The following is a 21955-nucleotide window of genomic DNA, read 5'->3' on the forward strand; positions in this document are numbered from 1 at the left end:
CAGACAAATAAAATATAAAGTTTCAAATGAGGAAAACGAAACGGTGGAGCAAGTAATCACACGTGTAACAGGGTTGACGAGCTATATTTTATCGCCCGTTACGAGCTGTCACAACAGAATTGGTTTATTTGTCTAGTTTCCAAGGATTCCCGTTTTGAACTACACTGTCTCATTTCGCCAATACAGCAGACACTGAGGTAGTTGCCTCTGATTTACTAAATAGGTCAAATTTTTGTACGAATCCTTTCCTTGAGATAGAGAACCTGGAACAGTGAGGAAGTTTTTAATGATACGCTACCCTCTCTATGAGGGTGCCAGAAGTGTCTGATCATGTCTGGTCAACAAAAGCCTTTCATTCATTTCGGATCAGCGACATAGAAATACATTTATTCGTGGATGTTGGAGATGTTGCGTAATACAGATGTTACGGTGGATGCTATTGATGAAGCATGCGAGTAGTATGTGGTTTTCTCATAAGTCCGCTTCGCTTCCATTGAAAAGTGAGATTTATTACGGAATTTGTGGAATCACTTTGTAGCATTCGTTTACGTTTGAAAGATGGTCATTGTGTATCCAGGAAAGTTCAGGAAGTCACGTTCGAGAAGAAGACGGATAGACAGTTTTTTATAAACAAGATGCATATGAGAATTTTCCAATAGTCTGTAAATGTTCAGTTGGTGTTTTCCAATAGGCCACTTTTCCTTTCAGAGTTAGTTCGGCTGCTAAGCTCGGCCGACAGACTAACAACCAACGAACTATATTGATGGGTCCATCAAGTCTTACGGGCGCGTGGTGAAATTATTTATTCAGTTTGAATACTCGATACGCCAATTACTGTTACATATGTGCTGAAAGAGTATTAACGAATACAACCGATTACATTCGGCAGAGCGGCGAGTGCAAGATATACCATGACTTTGCAGAACTAAACTTAGTCGTGATGAAACTCCCAAAGAATTTATCCAAGCTCAGGCTGGTTTCTGGGGGCTGACACACTTTAGAGTACACCACCTAGGAGGCGTACAGGAAATAAGCAGTACGCTCGTCGTCGTAGACAAAACAATGATTATCATACGATGTCTGACCGACGCAGCAATGAAAATTATCTAGTGGCACACCACTAAAGAGCATAATCAGAATGGAGCTCTGGTCAGCTTATAGTCAGTAAGAGGCAGAGATTTTTGAGATTTAAGAAAAACGATTGGTGTATATACGTTTGACCATCATATGTATTCTCGGAACCAATATGACCTTTTGGAGGCCATGAACCCCACTTATGCAACTTACGGACAAGCGTCCGATAGAAAGCTATCTTAGGCGTGTAACCAAAAGACAATTACTGTTCGCTAACATCAGCCTACATAATGACCGCCAGCTCTTGTCTCAGAGGTTCTTCTAAACCAGTTATCCTCACAGTGCTCAAGTTCAAATGAGTGGCAAAGTGCATGTAATACAGAAAGACTCTGGTCAAACGAAAGTGTTCAATGTTCAGGAATAATCTAGGGCAATGTAGACCGAATTAACTTTCTGAAGTTACACCTGTCTGATCAGTTATTATGAGAGGTAATTTTGTCTCCTGACAAGCGTATCAAATCCCCTTAGAGTGAGTATATGAATTGCCTGAAGATGATTACAACAGTAAAAATTTTGCCCCAAAAAAGTAATTCCACCTTGGGCTATTTAAGATGTAACCCCTGCGGTGTGTCTGCGATATGACAAGAATTCATGGCAGGTGGTGCACTGGAAACTAGCACAGTTACACTCACTTCTTCCCACTGACTGACATAGCGCACCAGACGTGACAATCGAAGTAATCTGATGAGACTGAGAAGCTTAGCGAAGCGAAGAAACCTGAGCGCACGACCTGGAATCAAGAAAACAAACGGCACTGTGAAAAATGCTCAAACCCACCGGAAAAATGCGTGTCATATGTATCACTGAAGATTATCGAAAATGATAAAAATAGGATAGGTAATTGTTTTCCCTGGTAGAAATGAAATTCCAAGGAATAAAGCTGCTGTAGTACAGCTGGGACCGTATCATTCGTTGACCAACAGCGAATCTCTAAAACGGATAGATTTCGACAAATGTCAGCGTGAATTCCATCTACTTCGTGAAAGTAGGATGGCCAAAGTAGTGCGCAAGGAGGAGACAAGAGTTGCATTCAGAGTGCAAACACTTGAAACACTTGGGCGGGAAGTTCTGCAGCAACTGGGAAAACAGAACTAGTGCTCCACTTCTTCAGGCCAGATGAAGCTTGACAAGTGGTTTAATCCGTTTTGACAGTACTCGTTTGCCACTGTCACTTGAAATGGAAGGGACTATGTGAAAAAAACATGGAAACTAGGTTTACCCACTGAACGTTTTTGCAAAGAAAAAGACATCAGCTTCCTAAATGGAAAAATATTTAACTCAAGCAGACTCCGGACCGTCATATTAGTCAAATGGACCGGTATTGCTAAATTCAGAGTACCGTTCGCTGGAAATTAATTCGCACGTGTAATGAATACTGGAAATTAATTCGCACGTGTAATGAATATGGATAACTTACTCAGTGAAGTCTAAGTCGCTCAGGGTTTTATTCAACCAAAATAGTTAAATCAAATCTGCACTTGGATTTGACTGTCCGCTCTCCACTATAATTGAGTAACCCACCTGGCCGTGCAATGCGCAGCAAAGCTTACCACAATAATTCGCAGCGTTTTTTATTTATTTTATTGTTTTTCTTTCATTTACAAAATTGCCCATCATTTTCCTACCCCTATGGGACAAAGAATTCACCTAACGAAGTGCTGACTTTCAAAATGAACAGCGCTTTTTAAGCACAAGTGGCTTTTGGGTCACCTTTATTTTGCGATGTACAGTTTACAACATCGGTTGGGTAGATTTTTGAACAAAATAAAACTACACGGTGAGACCTACCCTAATCATCGAATTCGCACTTTCAAACAGTTATTGGTAATCAACTGTCCAGCTGCTAGCAAGAAAGCTGGGTTAAGTGCGTCCGAACCAATCGGTACTGATACTGAGTTTGCACAAAGACCCCAAGACAGCTCGCGTGAATAAAAGCGTACAAGTCATTCGAAACTTTTGACCTACATTTCTTCAGCAATCTGCTTGTTACAATGTAAAGCTGGTTGCCTAATCAAGCTGTGTGGGTGAGCCTACTCTTAAAACGGGCCCAAATAGCAGATATTGATGGAATTCATAGTCAGAGTTGCTTCTGAACTTCACCACAGATAAACGAGTCGATTCGTCTTATATAAAATATATATCCATTTCAGTCGGTATGGGGGATGATGCATGATGTTGCCTGATACTACTGTTTTTTCCCACAACAGATTCACAAACTGCACAACAAATTTCTTCGATCAGAAATTCATCCATTCGTGCATTATTGTTATTTATTTACTTTTGTCGTTCTCGTTTTCATGCTGATGTTTGTAAACAAACAAAACTGATCACTGAAGTGAATAGAACTTGGATTCGTTTCTCACGCCTACCTTGATTCATAAAGCTTTTAAGCACATTAGGGGGCACGCAATCTTGGAAACAGCTGCAGATTGCTCTACTTGTGACCACCGTCCTTGTTGGTTGACATAACTCTTAAATGACTTGGGATGTAATGTCCTGCCGGGAAAAATGCATCACATTAAGGTAGAGGACAAAAACGCTTGCTTGTTCAGTTACTAGGTGTGGCAGCATTAACCCCCCTATAATTGAAGCGAATACAGTTCTCAAAGAGGTCAAAGAGGGTAATACCTTCAGAAACGCCCACATACTCTATACACTGACCTATTTCTAGGACTCAGTTCAGAGCTTTGGCCATTTTCTGATACGCGAGCAATACTCACAGAAGCAAGATGCCGAAACCCTCGTAATGAACTCGTATGTAAGTCCTGTAAAACATTCATTCTTTGGAAAATAAATAAAACCATGCTTGAACGAGTCGGGTTATATGGCGTAAAAGTTGAAAATAACATGTGATTAGTCCTCACCTTTTCCCTACCAGCATTTCTCACATGCACACGGCAGCATTACCCCCCTATAATTGAAGCGAATACAGTTCTCAAAGAGGTCAAAGAGGGTAATACCTTCAGAAACGCCCACATACTCTATACACTGACCTATTTCTAGGACTCAGTTCAGAGCTTTGGCCATTTTCTGATACGCGAGCAATACTCACAGAAGCAAGATGCCGAAACCCTCGTAATGAACTCGTATGTAAGTCCTGTAAAACATTCATTCTTTGGAAAATAAATAAAACCATGCTTGAACGAGTCGGGTTATATGGCGTAAAAGTTGAAAATAACATGTGATTAGTCCTCACCTTTTCCCTACCAGCATTTCTCACATGCACACTAGATTTGACTTTCTTTCCAACGATCCAACATAAAAATTACGGATTTCCTGAAATAGTTATAATATTCCCAGCTCATAACTTTCGTTGATCTACATTGCTTTTTATTCGGATTTTCCATTTTTTCAAATTTTCTGCCGCAGGATCTTCTGATGAACTGAGAGACAAATGTTACCACAGCATGGCACGGAACCAAATTTGCTGGTTACAAGACATGGTAATGAGTATTTCCGAGGCTTCACTAATTCACACAGCTGTCTTTTGTGAAAGATTATCAGTACATTTTAGTCGTGTCTTCTCACAGAAGAATATGCACTCAGTTTTTCACCTTTTGTCAACCATAGATAAAAGAGCTAGAAAACAAAACAATGGACACCTTGCTTGCAAAACCGAAGGCTATAATCCCCCAAGCTGTTCGGAGTTTAGACGGCTCTCATAGTAAGCGACCGGTAGCATGATGAAAACCATATTCTTGTGGTTTAGCATCTTTTATTACCGGAATGTCGATAATGATCGTCGTTGACGCGTCCAAATGCACGCCTTTTAGAAATTTCCTATTTTCAGTTTCTTCATCTTTATGGAGGGTCCGTGGTTTACTTCAGTGTTTATCTGTACGCTCATATAGGCTACCAATGAACAGTCTTCTTTACTGATGGTTGATCAGATGGCAGTTGATCTGATCGGCGAGCTCGGCAATTCTCTTGCAAACGTTTAGTCCCCAGTCGAGGAGACATCGTCATTGTACAGTCGAGTGGGTGAGGTTTCCAGGAGGCAACGAAAATTAGGTATTACGATAAAAAGGAAGTGTTTAAAGCGATCTGAATGACCCCGCAAAAGCACCACTGTCAAAAACACAAGATGCCTAGCAAGACCGGGAAACAAGTAGTACACTGATGTGCTGTTGGTCACTTACGAAAACTGAGTGATTAAAAAACAGCTCAGTCTATTATAACAACACAGATCTGTGGCAAAAGAGAAAACTCGTCTCCAAGGACATCAGCTGTTATAAATTCGTGGACTGTTGAACCGTTTACTGTTGTTAAAACCATGTTCTGGCACAAATGCTACTGAACCTCTGCAAGAATAGCAACTTCGCAGATAGCGATTACTATCTAGAAGACACTCCAAAGGTCACAACAGCGTAGACTTGGGACTGGGGTTGTAACTCAGGATAAAGTATGCGTAATTCTCAAGGGACTTCGAAAAAAATTCAGTCTCAACTGAATGGTTGCCGGTGCAACGTAAATTACCAGATCAGAAGAATCTTAAGATCGCGGTTGTGCACACGGTCGATCACAGATTTGGCATCAATAATACGCTTACAACATTCTCTATGACACACAAGTATATTAGATTTCCAAATCCTAGTCAATTCTGCTACCGAATCTGGATAGAACTATCGAATTCCAGGAATGCTGAGTTTTGTAAAATGATTCTGTCTATACTAGCTGGCCATTAATTATGAAACCAATAGTTTAACTCTAAATTTAGTTCACATTGTCCCCATCCAAGGTACACCGTATACCCTGTGTCTGAGAATAGCTCCGCAATTTGACAGCCGTGGATAGGTGAGACTGATGGACTGATGTAGTCTCGCCAACAAAGGAAGTTTCAGCAAGCCAATCCATTATCAAGCTAACAGACGCAGGATTGCTGTATGATAGCCGGCCCGCCCACGAAGAACCCGTTTATACCTACTTCAGTCATTTCATATGTCGAGAAATTCATTTGATGAGTAGACCGTTTTAAAAATATTTTGGGGAACATTCACGCTAATTGTTTACGCAACCAGTTTATCGATCTCTGTGTTGTTCCACGCAAACAAAGCTGCGGGTTTTGACGAGCCTGAGAAGTCTCCGCTGTCCTAGATTTTTAGGAAATCTGGCCTGTATAGGTCAGCGAAAAACCACTTCTGAGCAATATAGGTTTTGAAATAGGAGTTCAGTTTGAAAAATTGCATTTAACTTTATGGAAATTTCGGTTACGAAACATTTGGTTCCGCGCAAAATCGCATAGATGTTTAAATGGAATTACGTCCTTGAGCTCTGAAAAAATTGCAACGCCATTCCGAGAAAAATTACCATGTACAGATCTGAGTCAAAAACATGCAGGTGCAAACCACCGTCCCAAACGTAAAAAATAATATACCTGTACTTACCTGCCTGTACAATGTGTGAGAAATTCTCATTTTCGTGAAAAATCAGATATATGTAGTCCAGAGGTAGGGAACTCAGCAGATCCAGGAGGAACCAAGTTTTCACATAATGTCGGGCAATTTCTTTGGGATTAAGCACAATTTCATCTGCGAAGTTGTTTTTTATTATTCCTGGAATGAATGAGGAATAATGGCGTTTTCAAGGAAGTCTGGTATTATAAATTCACCTCAATCCCTTCTGACCCAACTTTGTAAATGTTTCCCATGAACTGCGTTCCCTGAAGGTGCATATAAATAAGACTCCAAGGGGATAACTCCTGAATAACTAAAACCTGCTTTCATCTCAGCCAGAGAACGCTGAAAAGCGCAGCGGGAGCCACATGCCAACTCCGCTCACTATGGTGGCGTATGCCCAGATTATCATACCATGCCTTCAACGTTGTCTTCCATGCGGATAATAAAAAATGAATTGTGGTACCAGCACAATCATTGCCATAATTGTTGGTGTGGAAGAAGCTCACACTTCGGCACACAGTTTCATAAAATGCAGAACAATATGAATCACGCATTTGACACTTTATGTAGAAAGGATTCTAGTGGACATTTTTGGCTTGACACAACACGGTATATTGCAAACTCCTCGTAAGCTGTAATTAGTACTGGACCTTCGGTAATATCTTATGTCACGTCACTTAAAATGATCAGAATAAATCACACATTCTGTGGAAGGCTAGTTCCTGCGAACTCATTAGCCAGCTGAGTCACGTGATTCTCAAAGGTTTATGGCTGAGTCAATCGCTGAGTGAGACCGCCGTACACGTTAAGAGCACAAGAAATGTGCTGCATTAGGTTGCCGAAAAATAGGGAGAAATTAGTCCAAGTTGACGAGACATATTCTTACATATCAGTTCTGGTTTCTAGTAGTACAGATGCACAGCAAGCAAGTTATTCTTGAGGGGTATCTGCATAGTATATCAAAAAAAATTGGGTGTATACTGGCTACCCTGGAAAGACATTTATCTATTGCATATCCATTCTATTACCGATCCACTGTGGTCATCTGACTATGGACTGTCAGAAATCTATCGTCCAATCTACGCCTATGGGTAATAAAATTAGAGTACGAAGTAGTATATGAACCGGTGTTTTCATTAACTACAGTGACATGTTTTTCAAACAAATCCCCTTGAAACGTTAGCCACAAACTATGTGTGGGTGTAACCAAATAGTAAGCAGTTTCGAAAGTCCTTTTTGTTGAGATCTCCTCATAATGAGTGCATCGTGCACAATTTTTATCTCGCTCAGTCAGAGGGTACTGCTGGCCCTTCTGCGATACAGTGATTCCATTCATCAGATGAAGAAAACATACTGGTGGCGAGGAAGCGGAGTTTTGTTAAAAAAATATTATGCATTATTCCCCGAGTTTTCCTTTGTATCAACACGCTGCAGCACACGGTTCCCCTACAGAACACTCATATCGCGGTTAATAGCAATGTTGGGTAGTCGCGAAGGACCCTTATGAAGAGAGACATACAATCTTACATGTCTCTCAATAGTTTGCGAGTGTTTCTGCTGGTTTACTCAAATGGTCATGTACGGAAGCACAGTTACCCTAGTGGAGATCTTTCCCAGTCATACGGTCATCAAAAACGTCTGGTTTGTGGACGCCAGAAAATCATGCTTAATTTTGAAGAATCTTCCTCAGGAACGTAGACATTACCTGCCAGTTGTCTTTAAACTGCTTCATTCGATCACCCAAACTTATTTTCCTTTGATGCGTTGTATTTGTATCGGATTCTAACAATCGACTTTTTTCATTTTCATTCCTTTTTCGCACAAGCTAGTTCGCAGTTGGTTCATCAGTCTCCCCTGATTAACCCTGACATAACATCCTGATATTCAGGTCGAAGTTCTTACTAAATGGATTGTGCATATATTTTAGTTTAAATTAACTGTTCATAACCATATGGTTTTCATAAAGACCCTGCAAAAGTCATAGTATACAGTATTTACTGATTTAGTATTTGAGGTGAGTAAAATCAAGGGACCAACCAAACAATCAAGTATTCGTTTCTCTTGCAACAAAGTGACTTCAGCGACTTCGGAAAAGTTGGTCCACTTCAAGGTTAGGACATTGTTGTTTCCGCTTGAGTTACTTACTAAATTACTCTGTAAGGTTGTACCAAGTATCTCGCTATCCCCGAAAATTGCTTCAGTAAATGTGCCCAAAAATACGTTTCGATTTTGGCACTGAGATTGACTAACACATCCACAGACAGTCATACTGTGGAATGTGTCGCGATACAACTTTGCATTCGCTTATATTAAGAGTTACAGTCTGACAGTCCATCGTGAAATTCGTGATAGTGTTGAATAACTGGCCGACCGTTTGGTGTTTCCGTAGCAGATGTGAGGATGGTATGAAGTACCCGACACATATTAGGATCCCTTCGGAAACCGCACGAATTATTCTGAGATTGTTTAGTGACAATCCCTAGTAACTGTGATTCTATTAGTCCCGATTTACCAGACGACTTCTACGTGTTACTACTGTAAGTTGCAACATTTTTTCGCACTCCGCGGAAGTGAAATTTCAACTGCGCGCCACGCAAGAGAAATCCGGACCATGTGTTGGAGATATTCGTCATCACTCTCGAAAATTTGGATGCCCTATCCATGCTGAGTGATGTATTGTAATTTCAAGCTAGGCTAAATTATCAGCTTGAATGAAAGACAATCCAATATGATGGATTTTTCGTGAAGATATGATGACCTATTTACGCCGGAAAGATGTCGCAAAGTGAAGGCACTTTAGTTAAAGGAGATTTACATTAAAATAGGTGAAATGTGACTGACTCACGTTATCAAAAGCCCATAGACAACGTCTTCTAACGAAGACAAAACAAGTGTACGCAATCACATAGGACTTACCTGTCCTGAAATTGACTCCAATATCCACCAAAAACACTGTATCGGAAATACAGTTAAAGGCAATCCAGTGTATCGTCAGCTCTTCGTTAAAAAATGAAATAGCAACCGGAAGAATAATCAGGTTTGCAATGAGCAAAAGTAACATGATGACGTCCCAGTAGAACCTGTCAAAATGCAAAGTGGTAAGCGCTGTGTGAAACAGTCATTACGTACCACTGTATAGTGAAATAATATTCAGCAATATTTGAACAGCGTGGAAACGTCCGCAACCGATACCTCCGCTAACCACCAACAACAGGAATAGTATGTTCGAGATTAAGCGAGACACCTACGCAAAATGATGTCCTGAGACGCTGTCAGGTTATTTTACATAGTTTGGTGAAAAACATCCACCAATTGAAGCATACTGCCTCACCAAGTAATATTTGAAATAGTCGTGGCCGATTGTCTATAGCGCATTGGAAACAGGCTTCAAGTGATTTCTGGCAAAGCGATAAAGCAGGAGACCATTTCACTTATTCCCACTTTCTGACGTTTTCCCCAGTAGGCTACAAATTAGTTTTTTTTAGCATGAATAGGTGGCGAAACCCAGCAGAAACATCAAGCAATATCACAGTGCGGTCGCATGACACGTATCTATGTATATTTTCCCGAACAAAAAATATGGCAGCTTTGGTTTTGTGCTCTGTAATAGCCTCCTGTTTTCGTGAGGCGTGATTTCCGAATAACTCCTTTGATGAGTTCTATAGATCAAGTGAAAACAAGTTTGTCGCGTTTAGCAATCCTCCTAAGAGGGTACTCAGTTATTCGCGTGATACTCAGACAGAATTGCAATGTATCTAAGCCCTGAAATTTTCGGTGCCATCCTTTCTGCTAATTGCACACTCCATCCTATACTGAAATCATATAGCGAAAGATCCAGAGGGGTTTTATTTGAGCTAATCCCAGCCAAATATCAAGTTTTATTTCACACTTTACTGCAAAATTTTAAAACATATTCTCAAACCTTCGATTTCTTTACTCAAACATGTCCACCATGAATAAGTTAAATTACCATATCCCTGAAACTACACATGTATTAGTTTGTGAGCATTCCTGAGTAGAATCAGGCCTCCTCGGCTACATTGAAGACGAATTCCTGAGTAGAATCAGGCCTCCTCGGCTACAAGAAACTTTTCTGCATCAGTCCCCTGTCTTAGGGCACATTGTAGGCAGCCCATTGCGGAGAGGGACATCGTTTAAAGTACAGTCTGAGATGTGATGTGTTTGACCTTAAGAATGGCGATTATAAACAAGACTCTAATGTATTTTTGATAGCCCTGCATTCTATGGTGAACACACACTTGATCTGGCCATTTATCGGCGACGTAGATAAAAATGCAGTAACGAGATTTCAGGCAACCGATTGAGGATAGCGTTACAAATGGTGATAATGATAGAGTTTGCAAACAATTTGTTCAAGTTGCACGTCAGTGTCACTTGGTCATTACCCAAGCTCGCAAAACGAGGTGGGAATACTCATAACGAACGATTCAGCACATCTAAAGCAACCAGAAAACACTTTTTGTGTGCAACAGAGAACTTGCGATTCCTAAATATTTAATAAACCGATTGTTCAAACTACGGCTCCTGAGTTAAATCCTATAGTCGCGACATTTTGAGACTATTCGGTTACGATTTTGGTCAAAGTTATGAGGTTTAACACCGTAAATGACAAGGGTATTATGCACGGACTGGGGAACTGAAGCATCAATGCCGTTTTCATTTTAAGGTACACTGGTTACCTATTGCTTTGGAAGATACTGCTGACCAAAAATTATGAGTACGAATAAGTCGGAGGTTAGCAGGAAGTAACATTAAAGATCTATCATAACTCAGAGTATACTTCCGTCGCCTAAAACCGGGTATTTTCTGATGAAGCTAAGAAAGAAGGACGTATGTGTTTAGTCATACCCATTCCGTGTGGTTGGACAAAACAATGAAAAATCACCTCGATCTAAGAAACGCCAAGCGCTTGTCAACACGAGTGTTTCAAACATCCCCAAAGACTTTAGGTTAGGCACGCCAATGATGTAACTGCCATGTTTTCTAAATTTTGACGAACTGGGGAGAAGCTAGTAGTTCTCATTTACTAGAACACCCTCATTTGGTGCAAGTGAGCGTTCAACTTGGAGTAATGCTGTATTGTTGCTTGTCACGTTAGTGTCCTTCTGAAGCACACAATCTTGTTTTCACCTAGAATGTATGGTTGGTGTAGACGCGTGGATCGTAACTAGCGGATGATTATCAATAGAGACAATATCGGTCACGGGTTGTCGAGTAGTCTTCAGCAGCCTAGTGAATAGACCGCTTCGTCGGGAGTGCATAAGAATGAAACGTGAAAGATTTTGTGCAGCCTATTCAGCTGAAGAACACTTCAAACTGGAGGTTTACAAGGAGCTCAGCTGAGCCTCCGGTTAACCACGACTTATCTAGAAAATGGGTGCATCTCACCAGAGGTTTAATCTACTTTTTCCTTTTTATTGACTTTGTGGTGTGTACAGGCCGATCATTGAAGGATTTCCCCGTGTAATAGGACCCTTGATCAACTAATGGAAGAACTGTGACAAACACATTAAATGACCACTGCTCCCCATTTTGAAGGCTGTGATCAACTTTGAGGCTAGACCACCACAACAAAAGTAAGTTGACTGTCCAAGAGGGATATCGTTTTTACGTGATTTAACACACTATCGCTTCTAGTACACTTCCAAATATAATTGCCAATTTTGGTAACAGATTTATATTGACGTTGATGCGACATTTGCTGGTGTAACCAAATCTCTCTTCGATATGGCTTGTCTCGACTACAGACGGTTGCATATGGCGCCGTTTAACATGTCATTACATTGTGGCCTTATTTAAATTTCTTTATTCAGCCAACAAAAGTTATAGACAATATATCTTAGGTATTAACCTATTGAATATGTAACCACCTATTATGGATAGTCTAATCACAACGTAAAGTTATTCTCAAAAATGCAGAATTTTTAGCTTAAACAGTGGGAAACCTTATCGTCGAGCTACCCCTCATCTTGAGGTTGGAAAGAAATTTGAAAACCAGGTGCTATAAATGGGAAATAAATCCGAAGCTCTCTTATATCCTCATCATACCGGCAAACAAAATGTAAATCTCGTTGTGTCTTCCGGATTCCATTCCCTTCACGTAACAGCTTATTGATTATTTATTGAACAGTTATCATATTCACAAAAAACCTCCCGTAGAATCGAGCTTCCTCTCGAAGACAGTGTTGGAGGTGACGAGGCTTTGTTTAGAGAATCTCCCCCGGAAAATATTAACCCCGTAGAACGAAGATGGTGATAAATTCTTTTCCCTAAGGAAGTTGTGTACAAAAATACTAATCACAGAAATTTTACTGTGTGTCTGTTACCTTCGTCGGTCTGCTGCAAGCATGGCCGATAAAGAGATCGGCAAAATGAGTAAACTTTCCGTTGGACATAAATTGATCCGACCAATACCTTAGACGTAAAAATATGTGCTGTATCATTGAGCACGAAATGTCAATAGCGCAGTGCCGCCTAAGGGGATGAATAATGGCGATCAGTGTTAAAAAAATCTGCACTGCGGATTGCTGAAAGACAACATTTTTCTTTATATGAGAACATATGATCCTGATGCACTAGCTAACCACGTAGTCGAAATGACTGACAATGTCCCATGCTTGTGAAAATGTGTTAGCGAGTTTTTAGGACAACGTTACTTAACAATGAATAACTGAAGTGAAAAAACACCAGAAAATGTCCCTCTGAATGTTAGTCCAAATATTTTACATGTTTGTGAAATCACAAGCATATGGAAATATGAGTATTCATAAAAGTTTAGAAGTTTCCTCGTTTGCAGATGGGAGACATAAACTGAGATCTGTGGGGATGTCTTTTGGTATAAGCGAACACAGACGTTTAAAGCAGAGACCAATAAAACCAATAGGTTTCACGGGATTTAGCTGAGTACCCCGTAAGACCTAAATCTGTATGTGTACAACAATATTTTACAGAAGAGCATATTCTCAAAAGAAATGAAATATGCACCGACAGCTATTTGCTGTTTTCTTTTCGGGCTTATAAAAATCATTGGAATGCAAAACAAGGTTCAGAAAAACATAAGGTTAGAGTTCTGACTAGAGCAGTCAAAATTTGATTGAAAAAAAATTGACTGCTAGCTACCTGGTGACCTTGAGTTAAGAAACAGTACACACAAAGTTTAGCGCACAATCAATGAGGACTTTTTATACGGGAGTCACTGACAAGACGATATAAGTAAGTCTATGTTACACACACAGAGCGGTTAGTTTAGAGATTTACCTTGAAGCCGCCACAGATGTATCAAACTAATCACTCATAGAACAGAATAATTTGAAGGGAATGGGGAAAGTCGCTGGTTCGCAAAAACAGATTGACCAAGAGCACCAACTAAGGACTACTCATTTGAAAGGCAAATGTAAATAACCTGCACTTTGAAAACAGTAATATTACATGGAATTTACACAGAGCATTGTCTTCCAACATTTGCGTGCGGAAAAAGGAAGAGATGAAATAATCAGCCAGCTTATGAGGTAGGGTATTAGGTCACTCAAAAGAATGAGGTTCACACACAGGAAGCTGCACATCCACAAAGAGAAATGCTGAAATAATGCTATTAGAAACGCCTTTAAATGTAGAAGTACATTTATCTATAGCCAAAGCGATGGTGTGCACAACAGAACACACGGCGTCGAACTGCTTATTAGGAGTTTTGCAGAGAAAGAATATGAGAGGCACGTGGGTGAAATATCCCGTAACACTACCTTTATCACGATTTCAATAGTGTGAAGAATCGATGTAGCGAAATTATCCCTCCTCTTATGAATCTATTTATCTACGGTCATTTTAAATCCCCAGTGTTCTGAAAGCTGCTTTAAGGTGGTTTGGTAAGACACTACTCATATTGTGGGCACGATATTTAAGAATATGAGATTATAGACTATCACAGTCGGAAGAAATTGTTGCGCGAGAAGATTTGGCAAACACCGGGGAATCTGGAAATGACATAATGCGAGAGAGGAGTTTCTCCGAGAAATTATGGAGACTAGGTACAATCGGACAGAAACTCTGCATTTAAAGAACTCGATTCCTTGTACAAAGCATTTGTATCATGTTTGTTCTGTTAGGTAAATTAAATACACATGTTCTGAAAATTTGGGTCACTTGTTTTGGTCAAGAGAGTAAATTTCAGATTTTTTACTGCCCTCATGTCTTAAAAATCGGTTCGCTTGTGCCGGTACACCATTCGTGTTTGTAAGTAAGACTTTAATGTACAGCTTCTACACAAGGCAAACTTGGTTATCCAAACTAGAGATCATACTGTGTAATTTCATACTGGATAGTCTTGTTGCTCTCATCTGAGGGATGGTCGGCAATTCAAGGTGATCAATGAATGCCTGCTTATATCCTGAGGCTGAATTCCACTCCTGGTTTCCTAACTAATCGAAGATATGAAATGTGCATGACCGACTTCAATAAACATAAGACTCATGACACAAAGATGGCCAATCATGAAACATGAAAAGTCTAAAGGACCCAGACAAATAGGTCCCCCAGTATACTTAGGTAACTACACAAATTAGTAAACGGAATACTAGAAACATTGTTTAGAAATCTATCTGCAGGATAAAGTGGAATTTTGGTGCCACCACAGGGGTAGTGAAAAAAATTTACCACGTGGTGACCCGTACAAATGAATTTACACAAGCAGACCTCCAATGAGTATCGTATTCCTTAGTTAAAAGTCAAGTCGGAGACAACATTAGGAGGAAACATACACTCGTATCGAAATTCCCATTTGAACACGATCCTTGAGTTTTTACTAAGCAACTTCTGAATGGAAGTTCACGTTGCAGATCTAGCCTCAAATCTTAGTAATGTTTAAGAGTCAATTGAACAATAATCAATAAAGTGCATCTCTACGTAAATATGTTAAATAGATGATGAAATTAACGAAATACACTCATTTGCAAACAAATTTTGTCTTGCAAGAGATTAGCCTGGAACTCAGATGAATCTCTAGTTTCTGATTTTTCCAGGCAACTGAATGTGCTGCGCCAGGTTGCCCCATGTTTCAGTTGCTATGATATTTCAGATATCGCGATATATTTATATACCCAATGCATCACTCATAAGGTTGAAAAATTTTCATGACTAGTGCATTGCGTATATAGATGTTTCAGACTAGACCACTCAATACTGAAAATAGAAGACGAGCTTATTAAAGAGGCTTGTGCTTACTAGTATGATTAAATTCCTTCAGACTTGTAATCTGCAACCCGAGAATCATAAAATATCGCTTCATCAGTAACTCATGGATGTACGGAACTTGAAATAATCACCCATTAGAAGACTGAGTCACACAAGATGAACTGCTCCAAAAGATAAAGTTAACTCAGGATAGTGAAGTAAACAACAAGAGGCTGGTGTATCCATTTTTGTTCTAACCCCCAAGATGTTTGTGGCCACGGTGTGGGTGTTTTCTAAACCGTAATGAAGTTCTCGTATCACGTAGAGAACGATTACGTTGTGGTTCCCATTTCTTTGTTGCCCGTAGGATTTACAGGCATCTGGACTTTATTTCCAAGGCGATTTATTACGTCATTTTGTTTGTGGGAACAAGCTCTGCAGTGTTCTAGCGGCAATGATCCACGCAGGTGAGAATCTGTCTACAAATTTACCTCTTTTGAGCAAATAATGTGCTAGTTAAATATTTCACGGGACTCTAGAACTGCTTACGAAACAGGTTTTGTGCTCAAAATTTATCAATGAATTTGCTGAACCAGACATTTAATCGTTCCCTGGTTCTTCGTTGCTAATCGTTATGGTATAAGGGCTGGAAGCAGTAACGCCTCAGTCGTTGGTCCTCAGCATTTCCGAACTGCTTTTGCACTTTTGCTGTCATAGGAAATTGACTGGCAGAAGCAGCCTACGACTGGGAAAAGGAAATCTTCATTCGACTGAAACCCTATGAGACACGTTCTTCAATTTTTTTTATTGATTGAAACATCTTGCAGTCGAATGGAATCTCTTGAAAATGTCATATGCCATTTGCAGCTTACACACAAAGCGATGCGAGGAACATTTCCGGTATTCGCACATACTCCAAGTGAGAGTTTTTTCTTGTGAGCTCCTAAGCACAAAAGGGAGAAGAAAATAATGAAAAACCAGCTTAGATGAAATTCGGGATCAAGTCAGAAAGGAATTCGACAAGCAACCCTATCATTTAACCTCTGTCAAAATGCGCAGGAAAAAACCATCATGTTTCCTACATAATTTTGCCTTTTCTTCGATAAAACCAAGGGGAAAGAACAGATTGAAGCTCATGCTAGCGCGCTCCGGAACACGTAAAATGAATGATGGACTTTATAACCAAGCCTGAAAAATTACCCCACTGGTAAAATTAAGATTAGCTGTTGTGAGTGCAAAGTTTGTGTCCTTTTACCATGCAGCTCTGAAGCAAAGTCGTTAGCGTACACCAAGGTAATGATACTCCGACGCCGCAACCGATGTTCAAGATATCCAACATTTGTGTGAGGAAACTGATTTGGCTTGTTCACATATTGACTGAGGGCGTTCATCGTTCCTTTCCTACTGATATTGAAAAACTCGTACTGCCGTGGATCAGTATAATAGTTTAAACTACATAGTTAATGATGTTTGCTGGATAATAAAATAATGTATACGGCGATATCTCCAAGACTGTTGCATCTGCAGAGACCCGTTTAAAAAGATTTAATAATGAATTAATGACTTAATAACTGAAGTTAAATTCTGGTTGTGACTGTATGTAAATACATTAATAACAAAAGGCACCTTTATAAGCTGCCTTCTGGTGGGATGACATTGGGAATTACAAACAACAGCACTTAATAAAGTATTTTCTTCCGTATTCTGTCACAGAAAACCCGAGTATATTTATGAGAATGCTTATAGAGCTTATGTTACTAACCCCGTTTGAGATACGCTTCATGTTTACATGATCTCTGGATAAACCATAAATTTTTTTAATAACTTTTAGAAGTTGTTCTCGAACTTTTGGCACTAGATCTAGTCAATTTGCTGTCTGAAAATTGGCTTGCTTTTTTCATGTTTTGTCTTAAACAAAAGGAAGAATAAGCACAATAATCAGATAAGTAAAGAAAACCTGAATTTTTCTTCACATGCAAAATAAAAAATGAGATGCGAGCATGCTGCAGATTAAGTTGCGAAAAACGTAATCGTGTGCAACTGCATCGTGTGGGATCCCAACATGCAACTATAAAAAATCTACCTCATGCATTTAAATGAATTTACAACGTGCGTGCTGGAAAAAATTTATGCAAATCGTTACCAAGGATTTAGGGACCCTGTTAATTGGAAATATCCACATAAAGTTCTTATACATAATATAGGCGAATTAGTTTGTCATTTTGAAGCTCAGAATTATTGGCATAAAGAGTTGCTTTATTGAATTTCGGTGTTTGCAAACTCAAGTGCATAAAATTGTCTATTCTCAGATGAACGCGACACATACCGTGGATTACTATTCCCTTGTGTTCCACTATTCGCTTTTGTATTGCGGAACTTTGCGCTCTTTGAGTTAATGGAAAAATCAAGCGTTATACGAGTGAAGTAATCGAGCATGCATATATGGTTGCGGATGTCATGTGCAGCCTGGAGCAATCATCGATAAGCTGGTGTCCCTAAAAATCTGGGGTTACGTAATATAACGTCGCTGTGCACTAATTGATTAGTTTCAGATGTATCTCAACGATAGCCCCTCAAAATGGGATCCTCAAGGATAAAAAAATCTTTCAACAATAAAGAGAATTTTTTTGGAAAGTGTGAATAACAATAACCTTCCAGATGCTGCCCGCACCAAAACTACTGAAATCCTGAAAATAATAGAAAAACTTTTTTTTTGATATTTTGAAAGCGACAATTATTCAGAACTGTTGCATATCTGTGAAGAAAAACTTCTTTTCTCATTATATTTTTAAAGCGATAATTATTCAGAACTGTTGCATATCTGTGTATTAGTGCACAGAATCACACCAAAACTATACTTATAAACATATTAGTTTTCAAATTGACTGATCTTCAAATGTTTTTATTGGTCGCTCGATCACTTGGTCATACACATTATCTTTCTACAATGACAGCCACGATGGTGACTGAATTCGGTTAGTCTCGCCAATTTTTTTTTGATCCTAACTAAATGAATCCCTTTTTTCTGGTAGCAACAGCAGCGCATATCATTGGCTTTCCCTAAAATGGACATGCACTGAAGTCATTAAATTTTGTGAAGGATATCATTCATATCACCTCATCCCATTACGATCCTCTCTTGCGTCTTTCTGTCAGTAATCCCGGTTATTAAATCCAGAATGTGATTAAATCCAAATGTGATTTTAGCCCCAGAAACTGTGGATTTATCATAGGCATACGTACAACAATACGCAAGTCTGAAATTGGCAACAGCGAGAAGAAGGTTTTCATAGCTAAGCCGCAGAAGTAACTAACAACCGGGTAATGTTCAAGGAAAGCTACAAATTTGGAAATTGTCAATATGCAAGTCTGAAATTGGCGACAGCGGGACGAATGTTTTCATGGCTAAGCCCCAGAAGTAAATAACAACCAGGTAATGTTCAAGGAAAGCTACAAATTTGGATGATTCCACCTTTATAAAAAGCACTTCTATCAAACCAAACGTGAAAAATTTGTTTCCTGAGAGCGTTCTTTTATGTGGAGCCAATCTTTTTTCTAGTTTTTTCATTGAACAAATACTATGTATGGAAGTTTATTTTATTTAACTTTTGGTTCTCATGATATTTTTGATTAGATGTTTCGTCTGTTCGTCGTTCTCTTTATGAAGCAAACTAATGTCCGGTTTTCTGTTTCAGAAACTACTGGATGGACATGAACACGTGACGTAGTAGATACATGAAGTGCCAGTCACTTTTCTTAGAATCTCCCGTTTTGCATCAAAGACGAAAGGATCAACGCCGTAACTAGTGTTATCCATCCGTTTTACATAAATATCCGGATTTAAAAGACCGAGATCTCTAAGCCGCTGATACAAGAACGTGCGCTTTTACAGCGCAATCGAGACAGAATTGAAGTCATGACAAAGATGGCTCTTTTTAAGATATTTTGCGGTGCGGAGCGCAAACTCTAAATTTTGGAGAAATTTTCCGAACATGTCGTGGTCCTGTGGGCTGATTCGCAGATCACACGAATTCCACGGTCGTAGTCCTCAAGTCACAAGCTGCGCTTGTCCAACAGTGATGCTGATGGTTCACAAGCAAAAAAACAACCTTCCGTGTTAGGGATTGCTGGTTGTTGTCTGCTAAGACATGACAACCTTTTGTAGACCAACATCTCTTGAACAATAATTATTTTTAGTATATTATCCGTGAGATCTTATATTTTGTAAAAGAAAGAAGAAATCATGTCTGTAGATGTTAGGATACTCATTCCCGAGAAAACTTGAGAAGCAAGCTTCATACAAGGTGATATGCCAAAAAGAAGTATGTTTACACGGAAACAAGACTTTGGTGACTGCTGAATTGCCACACTTTATGTTAAAGCTTTATGGTCTTTGCAGCTGGCGTTTTCCAATTCATAGCGCCTCCCTGAGTTCATTATTGCCGTAGGCAATCGGAGTTCAGCAAAACGATCCTCAGTCGTTTTCAAGCATAACAACTTTTATCGCAGCTGAATAAACCAGGGTAGACGATGAGGGCACAAACGTCGTGGTTTTTTTCCCGGCGACCAAATCAACGATTTTACAAAAGAAAGAAGAGTTTCTGCTCCGGATCCCGATTTTTCTACACCGAAACTACTTCACTTGAGGACACCGTAGCCAAAATTATCTCCTTCCAGGAACTCCTTCGCGCATAAATACCACTTTCATTTTTTTCATGGCGACATTTTATCAATATGCATGTATGAGACTGCGGACAAACTAAATACTAAGCGCAGATATCCCTGATCCGTCGCGGTTTGGACCTCCTAAAACCGCATCGTTTTGCTATTTTACTGAATCGCTTAATATGGACTGATAAAACAGGATTAAAATTACCATGTGCATTGCATATCGCAACTCACATAGGGTATGTCATGATAAACGTCAAAATCCAGCTGTTCCAGATCTCCATTTAGAAACCGGGTTCAAGAATTATGAAGACTATTAAAACTATTAGTAAGACTAAATAGACGCAAACGGCAAACTTTAATTTCACTAATTTCCTTGGTCCTTTGAAAATAATTTCTTTAATTTTTAAGATGTGTTACACATTATGGTCTATATTTCTGGGCACAACCACACTTTGTTAGTTAGCGTTCAGCCCAATGAATACAACCGTTAGCATTCATTTTGTTCGCAAAAATTATCAGATATACTCTTCAATTTAACCCGCTTATAGACTATCTCAAAATATTTTGCCTATATCCACAGTTCTTGAACGAATGAACGCGAATCTCCTCTGGTCAGGTGGCCAAACTGATAGTTTGAGATTTAATCCACGCCATCCTTTCATGGATTGGAATTCTATCACAACAGATGACTGCAAAAAACATTGTGTTCAGTGGAATCATTTTGCGCGAAAAATCGATTAAACAGTGCTTTTTACTGCAGTATCCCTTAACCGACTGACGTCGAGTTCCCATGCTTTGTTTTCTGTTTCGCCACGTGAGGGTGATGTTATGTTCGTTTTTCCGCCTCGCTTTGTTTTTATGACCTTGATGATTGAAGGTGAATTACCCCACCTTTGTTCTAAGCCTATGCCTGATCTAAGATAAATATGCTTGCTGTGGTAGTTTTCTGGTGCACTTAAAAACTAAATCGTCGAGCTGCATTCTAACATTTTGTAAATTTCGACTACTCGATGTGCTATGAGGTACAGATCACAGTGGAATCGTAAAGATTCCTTTCTGAAAAACAGATCGGTTTTACTACCCCACACACTGTTGCTTGCATAATATATCACAGGACTTCAATCGTTGATGACAATAATACACCTCTCTTAATACAATACGTAAACTGATAAAAAAATACTAAGATAGTTTTGTCATTCTCTGTGAGGCTTCTAAGAAGCATGTACCTCGGTGACCTTGTACGAGATCTCTTTGATGTTTATTAGTCGCGTGACATTCTGTGATTTGCTTCTCGGGCAAACCTAGACAAGTAAGTCAAACCAAGCATCGAATAGTAGGTTTTCCTGGTCAGGTTTGAGAATTCGTTAGATGGGAAATCAAGAAAGGCGACACAGCCAACAGGTTGTGATAAAGTCAGTGTTTTTTCCTACTTAATTTTCGATTTTCTAATGAAAATGTTAAATGCCTGACCCAGTTAATGCTAAAATGTAGGGGAATTTCGACTTGAAATACTCGTCCATCTAGTGTTGGTAGGGTAGTGGCAACCTGCTTGTCCTGCACGTACGGAG

The 21955-nt window shown here is 39.5% G+C and overlaps 1 protein-coding gene across 1 annotated transcript; it reads right to left on the reverse strand.

Annotated features, from left to right (window-relative positions):
* Positions 1 to 6520: 6520 nt before the first annotated feature.
* On the reverse strand, positions 6521 to 9591 carry T265_12799 (hypothetical protein; the record flags this gene model as incomplete). The annotated part of the gene is made up of 2 exons (XM_009165577.1): positions 6521 to 6686; positions 9447 to 9591. Coding segments are annotated over 2 exons (309 nt in total), but the record flags the coding sequence as incomplete, so codon positions are not given.
* Between the last annotated feature and the right edge of the window lie 12364 nt (positions 9592 to 21955).

This window comes from Opisthorchis viverrini, assembly GCF_000715545.1.
Source record: "Opisthorchis viverrini unplaced genomic scaffold opera_v5_16, whole genome shotgun sequence".
Classification (NCBI taxonomy): domain Eukaryota; kingdom Metazoa; phylum Platyhelminthes; class Trematoda; order Opisthorchiida; family Opisthorchiidae; genus Opisthorchis; species Opisthorchis viverrini.